At 36.7% G+C, this 22,183-nt stretch overlaps 1 protein-coding gene across 1 annotated transcript in view; it reads right to left on the bottom strand.

Moving 5' to 3' along the window:
• AVEN (apoptosis and caspase activation inhibitor) overlaps nt 1–22,183 on the bottom strand; it is a 108,282-nt gene that overhangs the window by 66,772 nt on the left and 19,327 nt on the right. Inside the window, exon 2 of the mRNA XM_067295677.1 lies at nt 15,692–15,872. Within this exon, the coding sequence (XP_067151778.1) occupies nt 15,692–15,872 (181 nt within the window). The remainder of the gene's footprint in view (nt 1–15,691; nt 15,873–22,183) is intronic.

The following is a 22,183-nucleotide window of genomic DNA, read 5'->3' as shown; positions in this document are numbered from 1 at the left end:
TTCCATAGTTTGTGAGTTACTCAAGAAATACCTTCTTTCTTTGTTTTGAATTTGCTGCCAGTCGGCTTCATTCACGGCTCCCTAGTTCATGCACTAGAAGAGACAGTAATAATTTTTTACTCACCATCTCCATCCTCTGAGATTTTACAGACTGCTACACCATATCCCCTTCTCAGTCATCTCTCTTCCAGGCTGAAGAGCTCTATTCTATTCATGACCTCCTCAGTCACTCCTTGCATGAAAGTTCTTCCATACTGTTAGTCATCCTGCTGCCCTTCTCTGTACCTTTTTCAGTTTTACTATTTCCTTGTTGAGGTTGCAGGATCCAAATTGGAAGGAATATTCACAACATGGCTCTGCCACTGATTTATACTGTGACATCGTAATGTGTTTTTGATTTGTTCTCTATTCTTTTCCTATTTCCTAGGATTGATTTCCTTTTGACTATTGAGTAGTAGTAATAAGCACCCCAGATGTCTTTCCATGTGAAGGACTGTCTCCCCCTCCTCTATGTACATCACTTAATATTTACCTACACTGAATTTAATCTGCCATTTGTGAGGCCTTTCTGCAATGCTCTGCAGTCCTCAGGCTGTACAGACTTAGAGGGGAATTAAGAGACACATTTTAACAATAAAGGTAACTGTCCATCAGATCAGTCCCTGAGCCCAGTGGGACAACCTTCCAACAGCTCTGGGGGGATTCTCTGTCACTGGATTTGTTTAAATCAAGACTGATAGTAGCTTTTGACAGTAGCTATACTAAGAGACATGCTCTAGATCAATAACTAATTCATTACTTTGTTACAACTATTCGTGCTAGCTACAAAAGTCCACCAGATCACAAGTGGCTGCTTTGGCTTTGTAATCTATGAATTTTACTAAACTTGCTGGGGCTAGACTTCAACCTACAGTTACTTACTTGAGAGAATCTGATCCACTGTTCTTCAAATAATAACAAAGTCAGTAGCAGATTTGAGTTGGGGATAGAAACAATAGCAAATTTCACTTGCTCCAATTCACCCCAAAACTCACTAAAATTGATTTTTTATTACATGGCCATTGTTTCACAGATATTTTGCAAATTAATAATGAAGCAACTAAAATACTAAAATGTCTTTGAACTACATCTTTAATGCCTAAAAGCAAATAATGACAAATACCACGTGATCTCATTATTAAAATTATATTTTAAGTGTTGTAAGACAGGAAGAGGAGGGGATGAAACTGTTCCCAAGTTTAGCAGTGCCAAGCTGTCAGAATTCAGATACAAAAAGATTATATAAAAAATAATTTTCTTAAACACCTATACATACTTTCCTTAATAGGCTGTTCAAGAATTCTTTTAGCTATTGTAATGTAAATTACATAAATCATCCCTAATGCCATTATGTGGACGTCACCTTTTCCTGACTGATAACGTGGGTGTATACTATCACTGTCACCAAAATATATCTTGTCCATGTTAAATTCTCCCAGATTTAATCTACTGTGCTTTCTTTTCATGGTTAAATGAATTCTACGCACATAAAATTATATTTTCAGCAGTAGTTGTTCAATGCCTCAATATCAGTTTCCAAAAATGCATTACACCAGCTTTTTATCATATAGTATAGCTTATTCAGTGAGTTATTTTTGTAACAGACAAATACTTGTTTCACTGGCCTTTTTTGAATGAAATAATTTTCAATTTACAACCAGCCTGGGAGATTGGCAGGCTTCAGGAAATGAGTACATATTATTTTGTTCTATATATTTAGAAAAAATACTGCCTACAGTATTCATCACCAATTTGCAATTTGCAATTTGCAATTATTAGGTAAAAATTATTGCATGCCTCTGCAAGCTTTTTTAATTATGTCCTCCAATTTTTTATTTATACTAAATTTTAGACATTAAACATTCTTTCCCACTACCAAGCAAGTTTATAAACACCAGGTCTTTAATTCATACTTCAATTTTGCTTCCCAAAAGAGTTCTGCTGTTCACTCCCTCAGTTTCTTAAAATCCTTGCAGCAGAAGGAAATGGTAGTATATTAAAATACTTAAAAGTGGGAAGGTTTGTGAAAAGACAACCCTAAGAACCATTATAGGACTCTACTATTAATAACATAAACAGCCAAAAGAAAATTATTAAAGTTCAAATTAACAAATACAGATAAACTGTTTTAAAATACAGGCAAACACAAATAACCATCTCTCTCTCTCTCTTTTTTTTTTTTTTTAAACATACAAAGATAACTGTCCAAATCAAACACCTTGGAGACTTTAAAATGCTTTGTCTCTAGTTAAAATGTTACTTTACATAGAGATATTTAAAAAGATCAATTTTCTTTGACAAGCTGAAGTGTGCTTGTAAGTTACAATTATAAAATCTGATGCTTTCAGATTACATTTCTACAAGTTAATTTAGTCATCTCATACTCGTAGGCAATTTTCCTCTAAGTGACTAGATTGTTCTTCTTGTTGGAGATTTCCACTCATCCTCCTTTCTTTTCCTCCTCCTCTTTTTTCATATTCAAATACAGCTCAGAAATAAAGTTGGCTGTAGGATGGGAAGAGAATATATAAAAACAAGAGTAAGCGAACACTTAATAAGGTGTTATGGAATGAACAACAGAAAAAAGCAGTATAGTAGGGGCAGACAGAATGATGTGGAGTAACAGAAAAGAAAATTTAAACAGGGGAGACTGGTGTCTCTTATTTGCATTAGAAAATGTACTTGCTGTCAATATTCTAACTGCAAACGCTGATAAAGACAAATCACAAACAGGCTTCTGGATTTCTGTTCTTCAACATAAACTGTGTTAGTCTATATTTAATACTAACACTGAGGTTCCACAGTCCAATCCAATTTAACCCAATACACACGCACGCTTCCACCACGAAAGGAGTTCTTGCCCCTACCCTTACTAGCAGTCCTAGTATTCCCGATTCCCCAGGACCTTTCCCTCCTCACCCAGCCTTTCAGTTTCATGTTCCTGCCAATTCCTTTGCACCATTCATCCAGCCCAATCAGGCAACCAGATTCCTATCTGGTGATGGGCCAAATCCATAAAATCACTTAAGTGTCTTTCAAACTCATTTTTTCAGAACAGAAAAGACGATGATGATTCATTATTGAGAGCAGAGGCAAAATATAATGCCACTTCAAATTCATTACATTTTTATTGATAAAAACTGCAAGGGTGCATAACAAAGAAGAAAACAACAAAAACATTCAATAAAAGCAACAGGGAAGCAGATACACGTAAGAGACAAAACACACGTCCATTAGGCTTCTGCTACGCACGTACAAAAGGAAGAGAAAAAATCTAAAAAAATTATAGTCACCTTCATCAGAATTTATGTTTTAGTAGTGACTGACTTGACGACTAAAGCAATTTATAATTGCACATACAGTTACTTAAAGGTGAAAAACTTCATCAAATGAAGCCAGGCACAAGTGAGACTGATAACAACTACTGTGTAGTTCTCCAGTATTTAAAAGGGGGGAAGAGGGGAATCCAAGTCTGCATTTCAGTCAGAACAACTAGTGTTAGCTGACTCCTTTTGTTGCTTTTGGTAATAGTCAGGTTCTTTACTCTCATAGAAATTACCCTTTCCCCCCCTTCCATCTGAAGTGACACCATAAAATGAAAGGGAACAAGCAAACACCTTGCATTCTCACTGTTGTGCCAGTGGTACCGTGCCCATTTCAAATGCAGATTAAACAAAAATCATTAACAACTACACACAATGCCTTTTCAGTTTTTATCCTTAGGGTAGGGTAATGTGGTCCATGAAAAGTACCTGAAAGGAGCAGCAAATACATTGTTGTTTTGCTTAAAAAGAAAAGTATGCTTTTTGAGATGAGAATGTAAAAGGAAGGTACAAAAATTAACCATGTCCAAGACAGACCAGTGACACAGAGCAAGGGAAAGACAGAGAATGAAGGCAACAAGCCTTAAGACAGACTGCTGGAACAATTAATGTGTGTCTATAACTTGCTCCCTGTGTACACCAGCAGGTAACAAGGAGCAGGTTTTGCTAATTTTTCAGAAGTCCAGCCAGGAGTCCCTGAAGTAACATGCAAAGGACCTGTAAGAGTTGGCAACGCCGAAGGTCCCAAACTATGCGGACTTTCTAAAGGAAACCTGCCTGCATTCTAGGTATTTTCAGGTTGATGGACAACTAATCCCCCAAACTGAAATGTAGTATTATGTGGAAAGCCTGCATAATGAACAGAGGGCAGCAACAATAACTTTAGACTAAGCTAATATTACTGGGCTGTGTGAACTGGCTCATTTCTTAGTCAATCTTCTTCAGACTAATGATTTTCCCCATTCCCAAGCCCCCAGACACACTGTGAGAAAGCCCATGCAGACAGCAAGATACTCAAATGAGATATAGGCATTGGCTTTAAGAACAGGTCAGTCTGTCTGTCTGCCAGTTGGTCAGAAATGGTACCAACATGCATTAAGAAATATATCTGCATGAGAAACCCAAAACATCTGGAAGTGTTTGCATTTCAGCTAAAATAGGTTTTGAAGGCCTTTTGCCCCTTCAGTAAAACATAACTTCCATCTTGGTAGCCTCACCCTTATTTGTATCTAAGGATTCAGTCAAGAAGTGGTTTAGCCTAAAGGAAAACCTGTTATAAAAGCCAATCAACATTTGTCGTCTGTCATGTTCTTAGCTGAACTCTTTTTCTTCTAACAACTTCATAAACAAATTACACCTAGAGAAAAAAAATAATAAGACTCCATCAATAAAAAGATCAGAGTGAAAGTGCATTTTTCCATTATAACACTTTCCATAATACATCTCCTTGGACATCAGAAAGGTGACAGCAAAGACTACCAACAGGGCATCTTTTCCTGAAACAGTATAAAGACTTTCTCTCCAGGACTACTATTCTGGTATCCTTCCTTAGCACTTAGTTTACTCAGAAAATCTAATCCCATTTACCTTCTATTACCACTCAACTATCAGTTTATAAGAATACTTAGCTTTCTGGCAGCTCAATTCTGCCACCATTTTCCAATCAGAAAGTTAACTGTCTAAAATGAAAATTTTTTTGCTATTAATACCTGCAATTATGGCCTGCAGTTTTTATGACACAAAAATCACTACAACGATGTCATTCTGTTACAACGCCTGTCTTTAATTAGAGTTCTTCTCCTTTGCCCCCGACATTCTGAAGCAAGCTACACTTTTCAGCGACACATCTTCTGTATGTTGAAGCACATGCACTTATTCAAGAAGAAAACACCATATTATCACAGTCTTTTCAATCAAGATCTTAAAAAGAAATAGAGAGGGTATTATCAGTTTCACAGTCCAAATTATCTGCAGCAGATTCAGAAACATCACTTTTTATGAGCTGAAATGATGAGTGTGTATTGTCAAAGGAAGGTCATCTGATTCACGTTCCAGTAAAGGTTGAAAATGAGTCAGAAGCAAACAAAACATAATTCCTCCCCACTTGCGCCTTATTCTGTCCCTCAAACATGCTTTTTATTAAAAGAGATTCTAGTTCACAATTTTACACACGTGGAGGGTGTGCAAGAAAGGACAACAGGACAACAACAGGATGGAAGTGTTCCCATGAGCTGAGAGTTCCCATGACCCTGTATTAACTGTTTCCACAGTTAATACAACAAAGAAAACATCCTCATTTTGAAATAAAGACTTTGGTAAGGCCCAGCACGCCTTTGGCATTCTTCATACAATTCTACCCAAATCTGGCTAAAAAATAAGTCGGGGCGGGGGGGACGGGACACAACCTGTATGTGCTCAGTAGAGCCATTTTCCCATGCAACAGCCAGAAAAGCCGAAGATGTCACTCTTTCTCAGGAGAGCTTGGACTTGCTAGAAAGAGAGATGGGAGTGAAGAACAAGAGGACACAAACTAGATGAGGAGCCAGTTTGTGATTTGGACAGGCACAAAAATATGGCAGGGGGAAATGTAAATCAAGAGAAAGCTTAGAAACAGAACTGAAAGAACTGGGAACTCCCAGCAACAGGACGAGATCAAAAGAAAGAACTAGGGACAAAATGATTAGTTTTGATGCAGAAAGCATCAAAAGAAGAGAAAAACAAGGAGGGTCCAAAACACTGGTAACAAACATGAGGAGGAGTATCAGGTCAGCTAATGGGACAAGAAGAAATGAAGGAGCTAGGACAGAGACTGCAGAAGGAATAGGTAGTCTGTGCTCAGTAGAGCACTGCCCACTTCACGGCCTTCCTTCTGCTCAAAAGCCAGGGTTTAGAAACAGCACTGCTCCCTGCAGCTAAACTTCTGAGAACACTGCAAGGAGAATGGGTCTGTTGACCTCCCCTAATGCTGGTACACACACAGTCTGATCACAGCACTGCTTTGGAGCATCTGTCAATGAACAAGGAAATGTTCCTATCACAGTCATTTTCTTTGTAAGCTGATATTAGGAAAAACTACATGCTATAAGAAATAGAACACTAAACGAAGTCCAGCTTCTGCAATTAAACCAATCTCCTATATCTGATATTCTTACCATTCCTACCATAAATAATAAAAATAGGATCGTTCTTTTCTTAATGTAGGCTTTCCTTTATATAGGCTGGAACAACAGTGAATTAAGTATTACAATTAAAACAAATCCAACTCTTCCAGGTCAATCAACAACTCAATTTACCACAGAAGTGTATCTAATTCCTATTAATATTATTACTGGAAAAAAACAAATACTTTAAAGGCAAGCAAAAGACAAAGTCCCTGCTCTGCAAAGCTTACAATCTAATTCAGATGATTAACAATGGCTCAGAATCAGAAGGTTAAAGAGAAATAATGTGTAAAAAGGAATCTGAAAGAGAACAAAATCAATTAAAACAAAGGTGTCTAATTCAAGGACAACATGAAAAATCATAAAGTCCATGGAGTAAAAGGAAAATTCAAAGGAAGGAAGGAAAGCAGAAGTAAAGACAGGAGAAAGGGAATGGAAATGTAGTGAGAATATCATACTGAATTTTGAAAATGAAGTCTAGAGTACTAACTGTGCTGCATGAGTACAAGAGTCAGGGTACTTAGTCTTTCCAGGAAAGAATTTTACTGGCAGAAAAGTCAGAGAAGGTGGTGTTGCAGAAACCAAGATGAGCAAGATGGACCCTAGTCAGGACAGACCTTTTTAGGGGTATTACAAAAACAAGGGTATGATTAAACAAGAGAAGCAATGAATCAGGCAAGTCAATATTTTTATCAAGTTTTCTAGCCTGTGAATTCAAATATGGACATGGCAACAGGAAGACAGGAATGAGGACAAATTGTTCCATATTTAAACTTACTGATTTGTGTTTTCGTAACCAAAATGTACTTAAACCACATTCAGTGCAAATATTCTCAATATTTAGCAGTAGCAGAAGATTAAGGCACAAGATTAGAGAAGGATCTTGGTTAGAAAATTTTTTTAAATTCAGGAATCTGGAATTTAACAAGTCAGTCAACACAAGGTTTGAAGAATTAAAATATAAATGAGGAAAAGCTTGCCGCACTGGTTTTAATGGGAACAGAATTTAACTCCTTTAGTCTGTGAATCTTACTCTATTCAATTCTAAATTATAAAGCATACAAAAAATAGCTCTGAAATTCTGAAACCATTCAGTTTTTTTCTTTTGTTCCTTGCCATTAGTTTCACAGTAATATCACCAATACACATGTCTGGTCACATAGTTCTGAGATGAAATCAGAATGTTACAATGAAAAAAGAAGTCTTATGCTACATTTATATGTACTTCAAGCCTCAGGATCACTTCACAAAATTCTGAATGTGTTTTAGATACAAAATGGGGGGGGAAAGCGTATATGCAAAAACATGCATTGCTGAGCACAGATTAACAATTACATTTTCATGATAAATATGTTTTTCCATAATGCATAAAATCTGGCACTTTTTTTTTTTTTTTTTTTAGTGTGAATTAAAAATAGGAAGGGACAGCTTGTCTGAATAGGACAAAAGAGATGAATTTGTGATGTTAGGAACAGTTCAGGAGGAAACACTGAGCAGATGGAGAACCAGCTTACACTGATGCCAAATTCTGTGATTTTAATGCAAATCTTGGAGGGGGAGGGGGGGAGTGTTTGGGAAAGGTTTTTGGAGGCTGGGGTGTTGCATTTGTATAAATTTCAGATTCCTGTTTTATCTACAGGCACATAAAGTAGCGGTATCTCTTAGGTCTATCAACAAGGCCATAGTTGCAGACTGCCCAGGGCATAATCATCATGACTAAGACCCACGCAGGTGAAAATGAGACCACCCCGGATAAACAGTCTCTAAAGATGGGAAATGGTGTCTATCACATGACTGCCAGAAAAGGAGGAAAGGAAAGTTCTGCTGTGCAGGAATGGGACTATGAGGACAACCAGGAGAGGAAGGGAAGTTCAGAGAATGTTTAGGGAATGATATAGCAGTAGAAGGAGACCGTGAGGAAAAGATATAAAGCACATGCTTATACTGTTTATATCAGGAGAGCATATAAAAGCTAGGAGTATTCATGTGATCTGCTACAGAGCCTCAGCTGCAGCAATGCAACTTTCTGTCAAGAACAGTAACTTGGTACTAATATCCTAAAGTTGTGCCATTTACATGATAAATAACACCTCTCTCTTTATTCTGCGTGGAGCTCATGCCAACTGGTAAACAGCAATATAAAGTTTTGCCTTTGTTGAATTTTTGACCAAATATGATGATATACATCATAATCTTTTATATATATATATATAAACCATATTTGGTCAAATATTTAGTGTATATCATCATACATATAAATAAATAAATTTCACTTATTGAAAATATAGCTGCTTCACATATAATCATAAAGACATGAAAAGATAATAAAAGACTTTTTAATTATTTCTAAGTTAGTGTTCTCAGAGCTGATAAACAACAATCCTTCATTACTTTAGACATCTCAGTGGTACAAGAAACAGATGCAATTTGACATCAGTTAAAACTGTAGCTGCATCTGTGATTTGGGGATTTTGTGCATTTGTTTTGCTGAATCCAACAGGAGGACTGGGAGCATATCTGCATGTTGAATAAGGATATTTATACTTTGTCTGAAAAATCTCTCCTTTAAAGAGGAGAGCTCTGTGAGCCTCCCAATGCTGGTACATCTATTGCCTATCTTTGCCTTTTTTATTGACATAAGAATGGGGGGGGGGGGGGGGAGCAAAGCAACTTTTTTACCTGTAAGAAGAATTATATTAATAGTAAATGTCTTTTAAAAAAAGTCAGAGCAAGTTGCGTTCTGCCTGAGTTTATGAAAATTAACAGGAATATTATCCAGTTATAAGACTAGTACAAAATATCAGTTTTCCCATTTAATTCTCCCTATTTGAAGATCTGCTGATTAATGAGAAAATTGCTCAATTCAAAAAAAAAAAAAAAAAAAAAAAAGGAAAACCAGAGTGTCTTTCAGAAGAGAAAGCTATATGGAGACATATGAGCATAAATAATTTCACAGAGCAAGCATTAAAAAAAAAATTAGTTGAACTTGGGAAACAAATGCCACTGGAAAGTAGAAGCCCTGATAGATACTACAATAATCCATATCAACAATGAGTTAGGCAGTTCTGTAAAAATAACTGATTTTCAACTGTTCTCTAGAGTTTTAAAAGCTCAAAGGATTCTTTTTTTAGCATCAGAAACATGCCCTGCCGTTTCTATTCTCCTTTGCTTGAACAGAATTTACATGGAAATAAGAAAACTATTTATTCTTCACCCATAGTTTCTTCTACATCTCCATCAGGATATCCTTATTTTAAAAACAAGCCTCACTCCCAAAGTTTAACTTTCCAGCTTTTCCAAAACATCCAGTCTTCTGCATACTGCTAATTCTCTTATTAACATACATATATCAATCACAAAGCTGACAAAAATGCAGTGATATATTGCAATACACTCATCAAGATTACACAGAGAGGCTCAAAAGAAAGAGGTTAAAAGGACTAAACAAACAGTGTTTTAGGGAATGGAAAGCAACTGCTACCTTACAATTCCTATACTTAACATTTGTTACTGTTATGCTCCAGTAACTGCTTTTTTGATTGTTACTCCACATTTATTTTAGTATTCAAGTACTAAGGACCTACATAAACTATATGCATTCTTACAGTATCAAAACCATTCTGCCAGACTGAACTACACGGCATCTCTTTTCCTTGCCTTTTAAGGTCACCACAATCATCCAGTCATGACCAAAAAAAAGGGGAGGGGGGAAGGAATTCACATCCAGATTTATATTTTTCACCTTGATACCCATCACCCTGCAACTCAGCATGTTGCTACTGAGACATGTATATTGGCAGCTTTTGGTTGCTGCAGTGGTAATGCCTAATATCTTGAAAGGAAGTTGATCAGTCTTTGACCAGCTCTGTAATGAGATTTTAGCATCATATTTTTAAATCTAAAGCATCTATTCACAACAAAAACCTAAGGAAGGACTGAAATCTGTTTTGGGGCACTTAACACCAATTGGTCAAAGAATGAGGACAGCTCTTCAAACATGGCAAGATTCTTCTAGCAAAGTAAAGTTATCCTATCACTTCCACTTCTCTTGTTCTTTACGCTTCAATAGCATCTTTACTAAATTGATTCAAGACATATTCCCTTAAGGCTTCACAATGGACTTGTAGTTCACATCAGCTAGATGTCAAAGCAATACAGAAAATAGTTTGCTTTGCTATTTTCAAGGTTAATTAAAATACATATATATATAATTTTATACACATGTGTTCAACAAAAAGGTAATTGGAAATTACTAAAAAAGTAAAGAAAGAGATAAGAACTAAACTACCACCTTACTCTATAAACAAATAGAATAAGCCCTAACAAAGTAGTTTTGTGAGGCTGGTAACATCAGTTATTACCAAAGCCACCTAACAGCTCTTACTTAAGACCATTTTCAGTTGCTTAAAAGTTTACTACTCAATCTGAAAATTTCCATGCCAAATGTCTGCTTCAGGTGATTTTTCTCCACCCTCCTCCCACAAGCACCTTTAAAAAGTCCTAGAATAGCTGGAACATTTTTCTACCATGAAAGAACCTGGGACAAAAGCTCTCAGTAGAAGGGCCTTTGTAAGCTCTTCCTTTGGAAAACTGTAAGCACTTTCGTGCCTTGAATCAGCATCTTGAAATCAGGCTTGAAAATCTTTTTGTGAGATGTATACTTTGCTCATTTTGTGAAAAATCTGCCCAGATCTGACCAAGCTACAAGCTTCAAGAAATCTGAGTTTGTAAATATTTAGTGGCAAGATCTGCTGGTGCTTAACAACTAGTCTCCAAAGAATGCATCCTCAGTGAGCTTCTCTATGTGATCTCAATGTGTAAGTACCAGTTCCATAAAGCAACTGAATTAAGTTTTCTCTAACCTTTGGTTATCAGTGAAGAGCCAGATATTTCCTGTAAGAAAAGTCTGCATTTAGCAGGAATCAGGCACAACACTGAATAGAAAGTGCCATCTTTCATACGTATAGCAACCCCACCTCTGCCAATCTCTCTTTAACAGTTTAACAGAGTGGCCATCCAATTCATGCTATTGGGTAAGTGAACAGGACTGGGGGCACTCCAATTAAGAGCGTGAAGGGCAGGCAGAGAAAACAGCCCAAAGTAGAGACTAGAACCAGAAGCTTGAAAGAAAAAACTGGGATTGACTAAGCAAGAAAAAATAAGAGGAACAGAAATTGAAGATGGGTGGTGAATGAGAGAAAAATGATCAAATAACCAACCCCACAGAGAACGACTAAGAACTGGAGATCACTAAGATCAAACAGTGAGGCGTAGAATATATCCAACATAAAGCTAGATTTCAGTGAGTAGGTATGGAAGGGAAGCGACTCACAAAGACTGGGGAAACATGTTGAGAACCACTAGGAATCAGAAACACAGAAAATAGAAAACAGAAGCAAGGGAGAGTGAACAAGAATTAGTAGGTGGGCAAAGGCTGAACACAGAAAGACAAGCTACAGACAGAGACAGTCTGGGACTAGTCAGGTCTAAATATCTGAATGAAAAGCCAGACCAGTGGTGCACTAGAGATTGGCTTGAGGCAGGGATAAGCCGGAAGGATAAGCAAAGACAAAAAAAAAAAAGAAAAAGAAGTCATGTCTTCAGAAATTATTTTTAAAAGTAAAATAAAATCCCCCAAAGACTTACTGTCCTCTGCAAACATCTGCAACCTCCTTCTTCCCCCCCCTCAAAAAAATCTCCCATTTTCCTCCACTGCTGGTATAAATACAATATCACAACCCATTACCACTCTCAGTTACTGTCTTAATTCAAGCAACAGTGATGTCCATGTCCTAGATCTAAAAGCTCCAATCCTGATGTTCACATCACAGGACTTTTGTGCTCTCACTTTGCTATTTTTTGTTGTTCTGAACTAGAAAATTACATGCAGAAACATATTTATAAAAATATTAAAGAAATATAAAGCTTGGAAGTTTAATTCCTTGGAAGTCACAAATTCCTCCATTTAAGTTTGTCTACTAGCCTTAACTTACTGTCATTACCACTGTGTGATCCCCAACTATCTTTTGTACCCTACCTTGTTCAATTAATGGGACTTTTTCAGTCCCATTTTCAGTTTAATGGCACACATAGGAGAACAGTTTTCTATCCAAATTTTTGCCACTAGATTCCTTAACTGCATTAATTACATTATTGTGTATTATAATAAGTTGCAAGAACCTTCTAAGCTTCTGCAGTCATGAAAAGTAGCAATTTCTAACTCCATTCCCTCTCTAGTACTCCATTAGTGGTTTGTTGCAATTGCATTGAATCAATGCCATGCAACATTAGAATGCAAAACAGCAATATCCTAACCTAACATTAATTATCAGATAAGAGGAAGATGCAAGCTTCTTCTCAGACCACTAAAAATAAATATCTCACTCCATTTTCAGTTTTTGCACATAAGTCAGAGAAACCATGCACAGCAAGAACAAGAGCATGCAACACTTCAAGAAAAAAAAAAAATCAATAAAAATAATCAAGCGGCTATGAATGTGTGTTAAAAGATAACTTCACAAGAGACAATATTGCTTTATAATCATGTTGCTTTACAGTCAGACCTAATTAACATACAAAAAAATAATTTTCCTAAACCCAAGAACTAAGGAAGGCAAGCTTTCATTTCATGCTTGAAATCATTATCTGCATTAATTCAACACAAAACGTAGAGACATAACATATAAGACAGTAACCAGTGCCATCTTTCTAATCCAAGGGATATTTTTTTCAAGGCCCCTTTTAATTAACCAGCAAACACTGACATCCCAAGTTTTCATTGAGTCATAGAAGAAATAAAGCATCAAGCTATTTTAAGTTATAATGCTACCCTATTTTTCTGTCAGTAACAAATGCAAAAAATTCTGAGAACTAACTTGTTTAATTATGCAACAAACTAATGAACTTTGAAGTGCTAGACCAGATGTCTCAATCGAGTCAAAATAGTTTAATAATCCATTTTTTGATACCAGGGACAGTTAATTTTATTGGTATCTGTAAAAGACAAGAAGCAAACCATAGTATATTGGACTTGTAAAAACTGGAGTCAAGGTAAGTCACAAGGTATGACATAAAACAGGATCTTACTTTAAAATGACAGAAGATCCAGCTCTGATATTACAGGATTAATCACAAGTTAAAAATAACAGCCAATACAACTCTCAGTTTCAGAAATCTGATGCTATTTCTGTGTTCGTGTCAAACTGCACTTTTATGTATACTGTCCTTTAAATGGGATTTTTTCCCCTCACATGACAAATTTTTAAATTACTAATGTTACAAACGCAGGGAATTAGATTAACCACTTTCTTCACCCTCAAACTCAGTAATGCTTCCCTCTCTAACCTAGTTTAACCACATACTTCCTATCCAGGACAGGAAAGAAAAACGCTACTTTTTCTACTACAGTAATTAGACATAAAAGCTTCCCTTTCTCAGCTGAATTCTGAACTTCAACAACTTTTATATACACACACCCCGTATCAGGCAAGTCATTCCAAAAGCCAGCTCCAACCCAACTCCAACATAGCACCCTGTGTGCTGTAAGCGTTTAACCTAGCCTGAGACCAACTCAGAATTCTCTTTAACGCTTCTGCTCTTTTAAAGCAAGTCTAGTACTTTTGCAACAGCACATCTTTCAATTCTGGAAGAGTTTTGAGTATTCACCTGGTTATCATGAAGAAAAAACATATTATTCAACATGATTTACAGCCTGGCTATGAAGAAGGAAAAAAAGTAGATCTAACAATCCAGGCATATTGTGAATGACACAAAAAGAGTTAATCACAAAAAGTCTTAGATAAGTTCATGTTCTTTTTTGCAAGTGTTCATTTCAGAATGGTACACATTTTCCTTCTACTTCAGTCAAGCATGATTTTGTTCATCCACTAGTATCTACACAATGTTATCTACACTACAAAGTCAACAGCTTGTATTAGCTAGCAAGTGAGAACTGCATTTCTAATTCTAAGAGTGAAGGTTCAGTGTTTTAAAATGAATTTTCCATGGTGTTTATCAAACACATTTAATGATCTGCTCCCTTTCCAGATATTATCTGTATGCAAGTATAATGATGCAAACAAAGACTGACAGATTTCATTGCCATGAGCCCATACCGTTTGTACCAGACCAAAATAAAACATTTCATCTGAAATATTAACCTTAAGACCATTCTAATTCAGAGTACAGTAATAAACAAAGATGGTCAGTAATAATTCTTTCAATTATTGCTCCTGTTCAAAAGCATATAGGAATGTTCACTGTATTTTCCCCTTTATAACTGTTTCTACTGTTTTGCCTTCATATTCCAGTTAACACATTCATATCACAATCATTTTCTTCAAGACATAAGTGTGTATGCATAATAAAGGACTTGAAAAATCTCACTTCAAGCCAGAAGATGAGGTTAAAAAAACAAAAAGAAAAGAAAAAAGAAAATGATGCATCTATACTAATATAACCATTCAGAGCTTGCAGGTTGCACAAAAAAATCACAGGAGATTGTTTCTAGCTTTTTGCAGAATAGTCTTCTAACTCAATGGCATACATCAACACTTTGTAAAATAATTTTAGGCAACCCTTTTTTGCAGAACAGCCCTATTCATGTATAGTTAAAAAAAAAAAAAAAAAAAAAAAGTAAAGCCTGCCCCTCCTGCTGCTCCTTCTAGTACACCCTTTAAAGATGGAAAACAACTGATCTTTGTTACCAAGGAGAGTAAAACTTGCTATTCATGTGCAAGAGCCATACAGTGCTGACTACAAATCATTATCAAAACAAACAACAGCAAGCAGCTGTTTAACTGCTTTGCTATGCTTAGTTGTATTAACAATCTTTTTTGTTTTCTGAAAACAATCCAATGACTCCAAGGTCAGTAAAAAATTCATTATCAGCAGAATAGGCTCAAAGTAAGTGGAAACATACTCAAGACCTATACGCGGTTTTATAAGAAGGCTATAACGGCAGCAACCACCTTTATCCCCAATATACCATGGCTTGGTGCAATGTGTATGTGACATGGTTGCTCCCATGAAGACTCTGAACACTCCCAAATAGTCAGTGGCGTATTTACTCTCACAGATAGAAACAGTATTCTAGGGTCCTGTTTCAATATCAAAAACAGCCAGAACTACAGTAAAGTTTCAAAACGCAAAACTGAAAGAACTGCTTACCTGCTGAGCTAAGCAAAACGCTGAAGTCTGTTCCTCTCTGTGACTCTGCACTTTCATTCCGCCCCTCTTTTTCTGCATCCTCATAGCGGCTCCAGTTGGAAACAATCTTTCTTCTTGAATAGCTTTTCAGGTCTTCTTTCTCTTCTTCCTCTCGTGACTCATCATCATCATCCTCCTCTACCTGTGACATTTAAATGGACAGTTGAGCCACTCAACAGCATTTAACTCAGTATTTAAATAGTCACTCAGACAACCCCAGCCACAGAATCAAAAGCCCAGAAAGACAAATAAGCCTGAATCAGTAGCCATGCAATCAAAATTTTAGATTAGGTGCTACCATCTTCCTGAACTGTATATAGCTCCTTATTATTAAAAGTACCTAGTGAAACCTCAGTTCTTACAGGGGTCAGCCTGTTCAGCGACACTGATGCACACTGCAATGGTTTCCCTCCTATTCTGGAAGCCCAAAGTGAACGGCTTCCTTCCTGATAACGAGCAATGTGTGAAGCAGAACTAAGAATTTAGCAGCAGTACCTCTGTACAAGAGTTGCAGTGATACAGGCAATAAGTGAAAGAACTGGTGTGGTTTGAACAACACAGAAAAAAAAGACAACACAAATACTTCCAAAAAACATCACGTAAGACTGATCTGCACAGGGATTTCCATTATAACCAACTACATGCTCTTAAGTAATATGAAGTAATTCGACAAATTCATTTCCTTCATGAAAGTCTTTTTAATGAAATACACACGGAAAATAAAATAGACTGCTGGCAGTCAAGCCACCAGCCCGAACTCTTCAAAAAAGTGCTAGGGTCAAAGGGAGAACTCACAGCAGAGTCAGCTTAAGATTCAAGAAAAACAGGCATTTGCCACAAGCACTCAAGAACTGGGCCACAGAAAGCTCTCCTTAAGCCCTCTGCATCAGAGCGCTCTCCTCTCCCAGAGCTTGGGGTTGAGCTGGAATGGCTATCGGTTCACAAAGGGAAGGATCTGCTTCACTGTGGAAGAAGTGCACACCAGGAGAGAGAAGAACTGAGAGCAGCAGCATTTTGGTACAAAATACATTCTGCAGAAGCCTAAAGCTCTGAAGAATTGGAGCAAGGAAATCAAGGACGAAGAGATCCTTGCTGATCCCACTCCCAAACACCTCTACTGACAGCTCTGCTCCCTCTTCTCCCCTTCACTCCATCTCTCCTCCTTTCACAAATCACAGTGTGCTGCTGCCATAAAATCCAATTTTGCTATCCCAAGAATAAGTACATTCTTCATAACTAGGGCAGTGAAATTCAAGTTTTTCTACATTACTGAGAAGCTTAGAGCTATCCCCATTCAGCATAAAATAATTTTGAAAAGCAAAGCTACCTTTCTGTAAGTCATTATATATTAATAAGCCAAATGTCATTTCAGGTGACCATCAGAAATGTGCTTTAAGGAGGACTTTAGCTTTAATAGTTTAAATCAAACATAATCCTGAATTAAATGTGAAGAGCAATTATTTATAAAGTCAAATTAAACACCCTTGTAAATGAAGAGCTGCAACATCATGTGTAGAAAGATTACTAAAAAGAAAGGATATACAGCAATGCAACACAGGTTTTAGACTGATATTTAGGAATCAGTCTTGAAGAAGGCTCAACTACTCCATAGAAAGTTTCATAGTTACAGTTTGGCTTGGCTAGACAAGGACAAATTGTTTGGTTTTCTACATTCCTTTAGCATCCAATCATTTAACAGAAAAATCTCTATTGACACCAAATAAATCTCTATTGCAAACACCACATACTACATTTATGTGCAAGTACATCATAAAAAGAAGACTGACCCAGAAAGCATAACTAGGAAGTAATAATTCATTGAGTGGAGCTCTACTGCTCCTCAGTTTTGAAAATGTATTAAAAATGACCAAAAGTAGCAGTGATGCCTCTGAAAGGCAAAAGCCCACAAAATCAAGAATCAATGATGAGGGAAGAACAGGTTCATGACTTTTACGCCCACTGAAGAGCACAGCATTTTTAAACTTGATTGTGGGAGATTAGATTCTCCCAAAATTGTCTCAAAATGACTGGCCAGCATATCATACAAATAGCAAAATCAGAATTAGAATAATAACTTCCCCCCAAAAATAATCCCCAAATATTCATAAAATAAGCTTCTCTACCACTGTTTGGGAGTCCTGATCAGGAACAGCATGAAGGAATGGTAAAAATCACCAAAGAGCAGAAAAATAGGTTAAAAACCTACTACAATTATAAAAATCCATCACATATTATCAAAATAGCTGACAACAGGGGAAAAATCTGTGCATTCTCACTACTTCTGTGTAATTTTGTTTTCTTTTTAAGTAAATTCTCCTTTCTGTACATCAGATAAATACACTAAAATGGTTGTTGTAGACAAGTGGTTGCATAACTGAGGGAGATGAAGTCAGAATTCTGTGTTATTGGGAGCTGATTCAGAGCTATAGTTTCCACAAGACAAAGACCAAAATCATTTATCTGAAGATAAGAATCAAACTGTTTGTTGTTTTTTTCCCCCTCCTATAAATGGAATGATTTTCTACGATCCAGCAAGTCTAGGGGAATTCAGCCCCCAAAATAACTTGAAGGTGATACAATTCACATGTCAAAGCAAGAATAGTGCTACATAGACACATCTATGATGTATTTTCTTTTTGTTTCTAAGAAATTCCAAAAATTTTCTGAAGATCAGATCACCTTCTGCAATTATGGTACTATAGCTACTTACTTACTTTGAACCTGTCCGTTGCATTTACTCCTTTCAGCCAGTAGCATAAACAGAACAGGAATATTAGCTTCTTATTTTAATCAGCTTCTAGTGAACTGACAAGGATTCAAACGTTTTCACTTAAATGTGAAATAATACTGGACTAAATTCTTTTCACGTTTTGTCATTAGCTATGTTATACAGTGCACCTCAAGGAAACTGCATTTCTTAGCAGTTAAACTGTCAACTTGAACTTTAAGAAACAAACCACAAATTCTCAGGAGTGTTAATGGGAGCTGTGCAGCCTCGTTTCCCAAGCACCATCTGAGATTTACTTTTGAAATGATTAAACTGTAAATGCACACCTGCTTACAATTCTAATAAAATGTTTCACCAAAGATTTCACGTAATGCACTGCCATTCTAATAAAATAGGTCTGCAACTAATCACATTTAAATATTTGTCATTCAAAACAACTTAAAAGATGCATTTTCACCATTAAAATTATGGCTTAACAAATACATAAAATATTCTTTTTTCTGATCAGTGAAGCTTCAGAAATAATTTGCTTCTACTAGCTCATATGAGACAGCTACCGTCTAAAGTAATGACCTGACTTCTCCTGGGAGGTCCAGCTAGGTGTAGCTAGCAAGAGGGGATCTTATCAATGCATACAAATATCTAAAGGGAGGGTGTCAAGAGGATGGGACCAGACTCTTTTCAGAGGTGCCCAGCGACAGGACGCGAGGCAACGGGCACAAACTGAAACACAGACAATTCCATCTGAACATGAGAAAAAACTTCTTCACTGTGAGGGTGACAGAGCACTGGAACAGGTTGCCCAGAGAGGTTGTGGAGTCTCCTTCTGTGGAGACATTCAAAAGCCGCCTGGACGCGATCCTGTGCAACATGCTCTAGGTGACCCTGCTTGAGCAGGGGGGTTGGACTAGATGATCTCCAGAGGTCCCTTCCAACCTCAGCGATTCTGCGATTCTGTGATCTCAGAAACACATAAACAAACAAAACACTTTCTATATGACTTTCCTCTTATCTGCCTATTGAGGTCGACTACCTGCTACTACCATTGTCATCACACCTTACTGAAAATGAGACAAGTCTTCATCAACACAGAGCAGACATCTGTCCTATGTGTAATAAAAAAAAAATACCTCCCTCCCAAATAACAAATGATACAAGCTGAAACAAATTCTAAAAGCCAACTCAAATATAACCTTTAAAACAGTATGACTCAGATAAGGAAAAAAAACTGATGCCTTTAAACAATTTTAAGCTATATCCTACACATTATTGTTCAGTGCTATAATGAACCATGATATCATAGCAGGCACAATATTCATCTGCTGTTCCTCCATTTCAGATGGTATTACATTTGCACATTTCATTGAAGTTTTCCACAACGTTTTCCTGATTCTCTATGATTTTGAAATTGGGGACAGTACACAAAAGCCCAGTTGAAAAAATAAATAAATAAAAATCAGGAAACCTTCCAACTGTTTTATCCATCAGATGAGCAAAAAATATAAACATTGTGCCCTGTCCAAAAACTAAGCCAATTAAAGTCCTCAAACAACAGTCAAAAGAGCCAAGCTCCCCTCAGACCTGCACAGGAACTTGCACAGTTTGGGCTCTCCTGGCAAGTAACATTTTCATTCCTTACCAGAACCTATGAATCTGATTTCCTTTTGAAGGAGAGCAAAATGGGTAATACACATAATCCCAATCTATAGTCTTTATAGCAGCAAAAGGATATCTCAGTACACCCTCCTTTATACACGGATTTTGCACACAGGTTTGGGAAGGTATAGTAGTTGAGAGAAAAACAGAAAGAACAGTCTGTTAAACTATTCTTTTACAGAGAGAAACCTGCTGATACACATTTCAGGAATGACGGTGTCAAAATGAAATAAACATTATTCTGAACAGGCAATTTCCCCCCGGCTCAGCCTCTCCACTTCCCTGGAACTCAAAAGGTTTTGGATAAAACCAAGGCTGAAGTACACAGTGGAGAAAGGACAACAGTGACCTATTACATCCTGCTTCAATTACTCAACCACTCTCCATTGTGAGTGCAGTCACTCCTGGCACGTTAAGCACACGTGCATGCAAACACCCAACAAGCATTGCTGAACTCGCAACCTTTAAAAAAAAAAAAAAAAAGTTTATTAAAAGCAAGAGCTTCCATTGTGACTTTCTAAAACTGCATTTATTACCTTTAGGAAGCTACAGGAGTTGCCTGTAGCTCTCTTCCTATCCAGTTCTATTAATTCTGTAAGAAAGGTTTAAACATTTAATCATTCTTGGTACCTATGATATTCTACATTCCTCCCAGTCACTGTAGAAACAACCCATGTTCAGTTTACCTTTCTTTGGGAAGCTGTGCTGTCCCTCCCCCTGATGTTGCTATTATGTATTATTAGATTCTTCTCTTTCTTATTTATTCTGTAATATTTCTCCTAGTTGTCCTCCTGAGAACATCTCTTTACAGGATACATGTAGTCAACATTAATCTGAGCTTTTTTTTCAATCTATTAGAAAGAGTATAGCTAAACATTTTCTCCTGCACCAAATTTTATACACTTTTCAACATATCTTTAGAAACCCTTTATGGTTATATTGATCGAGTACTTTTTCCCCTTGTTACTGTAATTCCTATACTGCTGTGTTTTCAATATATGCCTCTCAAAAAACATATAAATTTCCTTAATCCTTTCTCTTCTTTAATTAAGGACACTTATCCACTATGGCCTAGACATACCAAGTTTATCCATCCACACAGAGTCCACAATAAATATTTAGCCACTGCAGTGCATGTCACTCACGGACAGTGATAACCACTGCTACTCCCCACATGTGTTCCTCAACAACAGCACTAGCCAAAACCAACTCTCATGAGTAAACTTATATCTCATTTTCCTCCTCCCTTCTTAGAAACAGCTGCAAGGCTGTGGCCAACTACTGTCTCAATTACAATTTCTCTTCTCCTCTGGGGAGAAGGCTAGCAAGAAAAATGAAAATATCCTATGCGTTGAACCTAGACTACCAGCTATATCATGAATGGATATATATTTTTTCCTCATTTATATTTAAAATTGTAACGTGTCTGGGCAGAGACCATTTCTCCTCCTTACTGCACCCCAGTTTGAGCCACATTTTTCACAGTCAGGTTCTCATGAATAGAACTTGGAAGTCACAGGGTCAAAAAAATTATAAATAATTAAGTAACAAAGTAGTTCATGATCTTTACACTTTAAAATGTTGCACAAAATAAAAGTCTGTGTACAGAGACTTGCATGACTGACTATAAGGTAGACTGTTTGATATTTCCCGAGTGGTTCCTCTAAGCAAGCATAAGTGGAAATGTGAAAGGTTTACAGTTATACAATGATGACTTAAATCACTCTTGTAAAGACACATTTGCTTTTAATTTCATGGCTCAAAGTTGTTGCTGGTGTAACCATACAGGAGCAATGAGACTGCAACAGAAATTATCTTAGCACAATATGAATACAACACAGTCTCAAAGAGATTTCATTCTGTGCTCATTACATTTTTTTTCCTTAAATCCAGAAATGTACAGGAGAATCCCCTGACAACTTAATTTTCTCTGTCTCAATGACTGATAGGCTTATAACTTATGATAGTTATAAATAGTATAATTGTCTTCAATAAAAGTTACTCTGATTTTCCATATTTACTTACTTACATCCCATATATCTATGCCCCTCCTTTCTGTCTGGTAATCA

Source organism: Apteryx mantelli, chromosome 4 (assembly GCF_036417845.1).
Source record: "Apteryx mantelli isolate bAptMan1 chromosome 4, bAptMan1.hap1, whole genome shotgun sequence".
Taxonomy (NCBI): Eukaryota; Metazoa; Chordata; class Aves; order Apterygiformes; family Apterygidae; genus Apteryx; species Apteryx mantelli.
Note: the sequence above shows the minus strand (reverse complement) of the source record. Positions and strands in the feature narration are given on the sequence as shown.